Source organism: Drosophila tropicalis, unplaced genomic scaffold (genome assembly GCF_018151085.1).
Source record: "Drosophila tropicalis isolate 14030-0801.00 unplaced genomic scaffold, ASM1815108v1 contig_845, whole genome shotgun sequence".
Lineage (NCBI taxonomy): Eukaryota > Metazoa > Arthropoda > Insecta > Diptera > Drosophilidae > Drosophila > Drosophila tropicalis.
Genome location: NW_027173338.1, coordinates 7,519,495 through 7,527,780, shown reverse-complemented (window position 1 = coordinate 7,527,780; position 8,286 = coordinate 7,519,495). Strand labels below are relative to the sequence as shown.

The 8,286-nt window shown below is 45.5% G+C and overlaps 1 protein-coding gene across 1 annotated transcript; it reads right to left on the bottom strand.

Annotated features, from left to right (window-relative positions):
* Positions 1-395: 395 nt before the first annotated feature.
* Positions 396-7,855, bottom strand: Cht10 (Chitinase 10). Its single transcript, XM_068295725.1, is given in 8 exon segments — positions 396-1,560; positions 1,645-1,790; positions 1,849-2,032; positions 2,092-3,525; positions 3,667-3,931; positions 3,990-4,175; positions 4,237-7,086; positions 7,088-7,855. Coding segments are annotated over 8 exon segments (6,966 nt in total). The 5' UTR covers positions 7,841-7,855; the 3' UTR covers positions 396-412.
* Positions 7,856-8,286: the final 431 nt, after the last annotated feature.

Genomic DNA, 8,286 nt, shown 5'->3' with positions numbered 1-8,286 from the left:
ATCTAGTTACGTAATGGTTTTTAAATATATTTTTTAACCCTTGCATAGGGTATTATAAAATTGATCAGATGTTTTTTAATACTATTTTACTGGGAGTAATAATTGAAAATTTACTGTCTTTTACTGTCCTGTTATCAATTTTAAATCGCTTTTCAAGCATATGGCTATATAATTTTAAATGCATTTGATCATATTATTGCTTAAAAGAAAACATTGTTTTTTTACGTTTATATTTTGTTTAAATGTATTTAGTTATATTTTTCATACGATTGTCTGTCGGTAGTGCTTATAAAACTAAATGGCAAAAATCTCGAGAACAGATTGCGAGCCCAGTTCTTAAGCATTTAGAATAGGCGGCATTGAAATAGATAATTATTCCTATGATTAATTCACTTAATATTTCAATTACTTATTAAGTGCAATCATTGGCACGCTGTCCGGGAATGCCACGAAGCTCCTGATTGAGCGTACGCAACAAAGGATGTTTGCCACAGCCGCAACGGCCGTGGAAATCATCCAGATCCAATGCCCAGACCATGCCACCACCTAAGCGAAGGCTTCTTACAAACTGAGACTTGCGTCTAATGTCGGCAACATCATCATATGATACCCATTGATTGCCACTGTATGCATAGGGGCCAATACGTCCTTCATCATCGCGAACTACAGTCCAACCACCGTTGCTGACCTTCTCGCAAATCTCGTAGTAGGCTAAGAAGCCACCGGCTCTGGTATATGTTCCTGCTTGACCAGGTCCAATAGTTCTGTCATTGAGCGATCGCTCCTTCTGATCAGCCAGCGAGAATGATTGACCGTAAAGAGGCATTCCCATGATAAGTTTATTTGCCGGAGTACCTTGATCCAGCCAGTAATGAATGCTAAAGTTGCCATTGAAATAGGGATTAGCATCGCCTTCGACATAATACAGTGGAGCCACATGTCCAGTCTGCTTATCCCAATGGCCATGGAAATCATAAGTCATCACAGCAATCCAATCAAAGTAACGTGAAAGTTTTGGCACATCGTAGCCGGCGTCAATGACCATTTTACTGGGCGAAACAGCAGCGGAGAGAAGTAATCCACGTGGACGGAAGGCATCCGATAATTCACGAACTAAAGCTGCAAATCCTTGCTTCTCGGCTGGAGATCCCTTGGCACAATCGACTTGCCAGCAAACAGGATATTCCCAATCCAAATCCAAGCCCTCGAAGCCGTATTTCTCAACAAATGTTAAAACACTTTCAATGAATCGAGCACGAGCCTGGGGATCAAGTACTAAACGAGCATATTTGCTACCCAAGGAATCATTCCAACCACCAATGGCCACAGTGACACGAAGGCCCTTCTGTTTGTACTCTACGACACGTTCATAGAACCGATTATCGATATCCGCCCAGGAATCATGCGTTTTAATCGTGAGAGTGTTGCTATTCAGCACGGCAAATCCATAGACAATGTGGGTACAGAGATTGGCATCTATATCTTCGGGTACATATTTGCCCTGGCCCGGACGATACCATGCCCAGTTGGTGAAATAGCAAACCACCTTATAATCCTCATCACTGCCCAAGGCAGGGGCAGGAGTGGGTTTGGGTCGCGAAATGGGTTTTTTGTTGGGTGGAGTAAATGGTTTCTTCGTAGGTTTGGTTACTTCTGGTGAAGATGTGCTTGTTGTGGGTTTTGGGCGATGTACGACAGGTGCTTGGGTGGTCTGATCTGCTCTCACAGTGCACTTGGCATTATTTGGCCAATCGCAGTAATTCTCATTCCAATGGAGACCAGCAGGGCAGCTAGGAAAAACGAATGAAGCTTTTAATAAGAAAAAGACTCAAAAGATTCATGACCTACCGTTGCTCCAAGAGTTCTCCATATTGGCATATATAATATTTATTGCAGTCCTTGTCATGGGGCACATAGTGTCTGCCATTACAATCAATAGCCTGTCCAGTTTCAGGTTCATTGGGTGTTTCTATCAATGGAGCAGGTGTTCCTGTGTTTACTGTGGGTTTGGGGGCACCTTGATCTCCAGCGACTGGAAGTAAGGAATAGTTCGTATGGTAAATCTCAAAGAATGTTTTTTATTCTACTCACTCATGGTCTTTTCGCTTGGCTCTAGCACACATTTGGGATGCGGTCCTCCATAACCACGCAGCACTCGATTGATGGTCTTAAGCAAAGGATAAGACTCACAGCCACAATCGTTTTTAAAGTCGTCCAAGTCGAGAGCCCAAATCATAGCACCACCCAATCCCATGGCCTTAACATACTCACTCTTATGACGTATCATGGGAGCATCATCAAAGGACACCCATTGATCTCTCAAATAGGCATATGGACCCATTCGTCCTCTGCCATCGCGTACTACAGTCCAACCTCTTTGACGTATGTAGGTGCATATTTCATAGTAAGACAAAAAGCCTCGAGCTCTGGTGGCTTCTCCAGCCTCACCGCCGCCATAGGTTGGAGCATTTAATTGATGATCACTTGCCTGGGCTAATGAGAAGGATTGTCCATACATTGGCATGCCCATCACCAGTTTCTTGCGATCTGCGCCACTCTCCAGCCAATAGTTGATGGAGAAGTTTGCATTAAAGGTGCTAGTGCCATCGGGATGTTCATACATGGGTGCTACATGTCCTGTCTGCTTGTCCCATTGACCATGATAATCGTAGGCCATAACAGCAATCCAATCAAAGTAATGGGAGAGCTCAGGAACATCATAGCCAGCATCGATAACCTTTTTGTTGGGTGACACTGCTGCGGAGAGAAGCAGTCCCTTTGGCTTGAAAGCTTGTGAGAGTTCTCTCACCAAATCAGTGAATCCTTGCTTTTCATCAGAGGTTCCCTTTTTGCAATCCACTTGCCAGCATACAGGGTATTCCCAGTCCAAGTCGAGGCCATCGAATCCATATTGTTCAATAAAGTCTAGCACATGACGTATGAATCTTGCCCTGGCCTGGGCGTTTCTCACCAGCCGAGCATATTTATCTCCTGCCGAATCATTCCATCCTCCAATGGCAACTGTTACCTTGACACCCTTCTTTCTATAGGCCACGACACGCTCATAGAACTTATTATCCAAATCTGCCCAGGTATCATGCGGTTGTATGGTCAACTTGTCTCGATTTAGCACTGCGAAGCCATAGACGATATGGGTACAAAGTTGGGCATCGATATCCTCGGGTAAGAATTTGCCACCTCCCTGGCGATACCAGGCCCAATTGGTGAAGTAGCAAACCACCTTGAAGTCGGTAGAATCAGCAGTTCCTGTACCCGATATCGGGAATCCATCTTCCATTTCAAAATCACCCTCTTCAATGTCTCCATTGGGATCAACTTCATTCTCCTGAGACGATTCTCCAGAATCTTCACCTTGGCTAGGTTCGGGATCAGCTGTTTCTGGTTCTTCTCCTCCCATTGGCTCTGCCTCAACTTCGACTTCCTCTCCATCGGTTTCGCCTTCAGTGTCTCCATCTCCTGTAGCTTCCTGGGATGCTCCGTCGGTCTCGTTTTCCACGGAGGCGCCTTCTGGAGCCTCACCGGAAACGGCTTGTTCCTCTACAGATTCTGGTTCCACTGGAGTAAGACCAGCTACAATGTTGTAAATTGTTTTATTTTAAGTATATTTTAATCTCCTTAAGTTATATTTACGTTCTGCCTCATGACCGTTTGGTGGATCCTTAAGAACATCATGTATTTCACGAAGTAGTGGATGCACTCCATCACCACAACGATTACGGAAGTCATCTAAATCCAAGGCCCAAACCATGCCACCACCCAAATCCAGAGCTCTAACTAATTGCGATTTCTTTCGGATCATGGCTGGATCATCGTAAGATACCCATTGTGTACCTTTGCGAGCATAAGGACCCATGCGACCTCTTTCATCTTGCACAACTTCCCAACCTTGATGCTTGACACGATCGCAGATCTACGACAAAGACTCAGCATATTAACAAAAAGATTTAATAAAAGTTTCTTAAGCTCACCTCATAGTAGGCCAAAAAGCCGGCTGCTCTGGTAAATTCACCTGCCTGTCCCGGTCCAGGAGCTTTGGCATTCAAACCATTGTTATTTGCATTTTCCAGAGTAAAGGATTGACCATAAAGCGGCATGCCCATGACAATTTTACGTGATGGAGCACCCTTCTCAATCCAATAGTTGAGCGAGAAGTTCTATAAATAGTTATTCGAATGAAATTTGAGATTCTTTAATGTGTAATGCTCCTTCACTTACTGCATTAAAGTAATCAAAGTCATCATCGGGATGATGATAGAGTGGAGCAACATGTCCAGTCTTCTTGTCCCACTGACCATGGAAATCGTAGGTCATCACTGCAATCCAATCAAAGTAACGTGAGAGTTCAGGAACGTTGTAGCCAGCATCAATAATTTTTTTGCTAGGAGAAACCGCCGTGGACAGCAACAAACCACGGGGCTTAAATGCCTCCGAGAGTTCCCTAACCCAAGCAGTGAAACCTTCTTTCTCATCGGCAAAACCTTTGTTGCATTCCGTTTGCCAACACACTGGATACTCCCAGTCCAGATCGAGGCCTTCGAACCCGTATTTCTCAATAAACTCCAAAGCATGACGCACAAAGCGAGCCCGAGCCGAAGGTGATCGAACCAAACGACTATATTTATCTCCTTGGGAATCATTCCATCCACCAAGGGCAAGACTAACCTTAATGCCTTTGCTCTTGAGACCACTGACACGTGTATAGAAATTATTATCAATATCGGCCCAAGAGTCGTGAGTGCGAAGAATTAGCTCGGAGTAATCGAGGACTGCAAAACCGTAAACGACATGAGTACAAAGATCTGTATTGATATCATCTGGTGTATATCGGCCCAGACCCTTGCGATACCAGGCCCAGTTGGTGAAGTAACAAACGACCTTGTAGTAACCGTCAAGGGGTTCCAATGATGGTTTCTCGGTCGGATATGTTGGTCTCGGAGTAGTGCTTGGTCTCTGGGTGGTTGGAGCAGGTTTAGCAGGAGCAGGCGGCTTGGGTTTGCTAGCAGAACCTCCAGTTCCTCCAGTTGCCCCACCACTCACCTGTTGACATTTAGCTGCTGCAGGCCAGTCACAATTACCCAAAGCTTCGTTATAGTGCAAGCCAGGTGGACAATCAGCGGCCTGTAAGCGATTCCACAAACAAAACAGATACTTGCTGCAGTCGCCCGGATAGGGGACACGTTCTTCTCCATTGCAGGGATCTTCCTCATTTGATCGGGTGGATTGGATGATTCTTAAATACTTTTTACTTGTCACACATTGAACATTCTGGGGCCAATCGCAAATCTTTCGCAAGGCATCCCAATGCAAATCTCCGCCACATTCACTGGGAACCAAAGCTCCGTTTATGCAAATGTAATATTTACCACAATTCCTATGGGTATAGTATTCGCCCTCGTTGCATCTTGCGGTAGATGATGTTGGAGGTCTTGGTCGTCGCGTGGTGCGGTTCGGACGTTTAGTCGTACTGCTAGCCACCACCTGTTGATGCTGTGGCCTGGTCGGCTTACGTGAGGGTTTAACAGTGGTCGTAGTCTTTCTTGGTCTTTTTGTGGGCTTGGTGGTGCTAGTGGTGGTAGTGCTGCTGCTACTACTACTGCTACTTGATTGTTCTTGTCTAGACGAACACTGTGCGGAGGCAGGCCAGTCGCAACCCTTCGCCTCATTATTCCAATGAAGGCCACCTGGACAGAATTGTTGACGCAATTCACCAGCTATGATGCAATGATAATAGGCATTACAGTTCTTGGAATCGGGATAAAACTCTCCAGCCTCGCAGTTGGAGGCCTGAACTACAGGATAAATCAAAGCAGGCGCGGGTATGGTTGTATGAGCTGGTTTCAAGGTGGTTCTAGTGGGTTTTGCTGGTCGTTTCGTAGTTGTCGAGGAAGTCCACCAACTTGTGGTGCTTGCCGTAGTTGTCTTCGGCCTTTTGGTAGTGGTCGGCGAAGGCTTTGGCCTCTTTGTTGTACTTCTAGGGGTTGTTGTGGTTGGGGTGGCACTAGCTTGCCAACTTGGCCACGTGGTGCTGGTTGTGCTATGTTCATGGTGCTGACCCAAGGAGCCATCACTGCTAATTGTAGTCATCTGAGGTGGCACGGGCGTGACCACGGTTGGAGGACGTTCGCAATTGGAGCGTGTTGGTGGCTCCGAGTCCAAACGACCCAAAGCACGATTAATAGCCTTAAGCAAGGGATACGACTCACTGCAGCAACGATTTTGAAAGTCATCCAAGTCCACTGTCCAAGCAGCAACACCACCAAAATCATTATTCACAGCATAGCGTGCTTTGGCCTCGACACTGGCGGGATCCTCATAACCGACCCACTGATCCTTGAGCATCGCATAGGGACCTGATTTCCTTTCTGCATCACGACCCGTTAACCACTTGGATTTACGTATGCGTTGACATATCTCATAGTAGGCCAACATGCCAGGTTGTTTGGTTAATTCGCCAGCTTCACCGGGTCCGGATGATGCCACTCCTTCGCCGGTCAGTTTCTGTGAGCTTTGCTGAAGTGTAAAACTCTGGCCATAGAAGGGAATACTCAGGATCAATTTCTCTCTGCGGGCACCCATCTTAATTAACAATTGCATTGTGAAGTCTGTATTATATTGCGGATACTTATCCTTGGCTCGTCCATACAATGGACTCACATGACCCGTCTGATGCTCCCAGGCTCCATGGTAATCGTAGCTCATCACAGTTAAATAATCCGCAATATCCGACAGGGCAGACAATTCGTAGGCCTCTGTGATAATCTCTTTATAGCCCGAAATGGCAACACCTAGTTGAAGTTTGGGATTTACACGCTGAAATTCTGTACGAATCTCTCGAAGAAGTTTTGTAAGATTCGGCTTATCACTTGCCGGACCCTTGGAGCAATCGCTTTGCCAACACTTTGGATAATTCCAATCCAAGTGTAATCCACTGAAACCGTAACGCTGCAGAAAACCCGTCACACTAGAAGCAAATACTTTGCGTTTGATGTCATCGCTAGCCAGGCGGGAATATTTATCGCCACTAGAGTCAGTCCAACCACCCATGGCTATCAGCACGGGAACCCCCCAATGAGGTTATACGCTTATAATATTGATTCTCAATATCTACCCAAGGATCGAACTCTCGTATGGTCAAATGATCGGGATCCAATGAAGCGAAAGAGTAAATAATGGAAGAGCAAAGCCGTGGATCAACTTGCTCGGGTACGAAATGTCCATCACCCTTGCGATAGAAGGCCCAGTTGGACATGTAGCAAAGGACTTTCGGTGCCATGTTGTAGTTCTTTCTATTATTAGTTTTAAGTTGAGCCAGTGCACCATAAGCCGGCTCGTTTTCATCCAAATCGGCCTGAGCCAAGGCTCCATATGATTGTTGTTCGCGATAACGATCCAGTTCATCTATATGCTCGAGGTGTTCAATATTAACAGCTTTAAGCAGTTCTTGATGAGGTGAACCAGCCCTATAGGGTTGTGGCTTATAGTCGTCATTACCAGGTGCTATAAAAGCTGCATACTTGTCCGATACCGACCAAGGATCTGGTTCCACTAGTTGGGTCAACTTCTCTGGTTTTAATTCCTCACCCACATCAAGATCTCTGACATGGGCCTCTTCAAGGTCGTCATCTTCATCGTCTGGCGGAGCCTCTACAGAGTCCCTGACAAAGGACCGAAGTGGCGACGATTCTCTTAATTGAGCTATATTTCTTTCCCCAATGCTTGGGACACTCTCGACAGCGCTTCGTAATGGCAGGAAAGCATCGCCAAATGTTGGACGTACACTAAATCTGCTTAATGCTCCACTTTCCTCCTCCAAGGGCATACTCTCCACAGCGGAGCGTACAAAGGCTGGCTTGTAACTGGGCGCCACATGAACCTCCGGAGCTTCGATACGTATATGTCCGCTTGCCACTGTCGCCCACAGGCAAAACAGCTGTTAAAGGAGAAATTTGACAGATTTAATAAAGCAGTTTATACATTGGAACTCCATCACATGGATTGGTTATATGACCTACCAGAAGTCTGCTGAGCGTAGTTAACCTACGCATTTTCCTAGTTAAGAGTTCCGTCTATAATCTGTAATAAGGAAAAACAATAACATATTTAGAACTTTCTGTTTCAATATAGGTTTCGATTTGGTGTATATTTAAATCTTCTCTTCCCAAGGACAATTTGAGATTAGAGAATTTCATCATTCTTCAAATTTGATTTTTGTAAAATGGACAGTTGTTCGTGGATAATGTTATATCCGGATAGTTGCGAAATTGA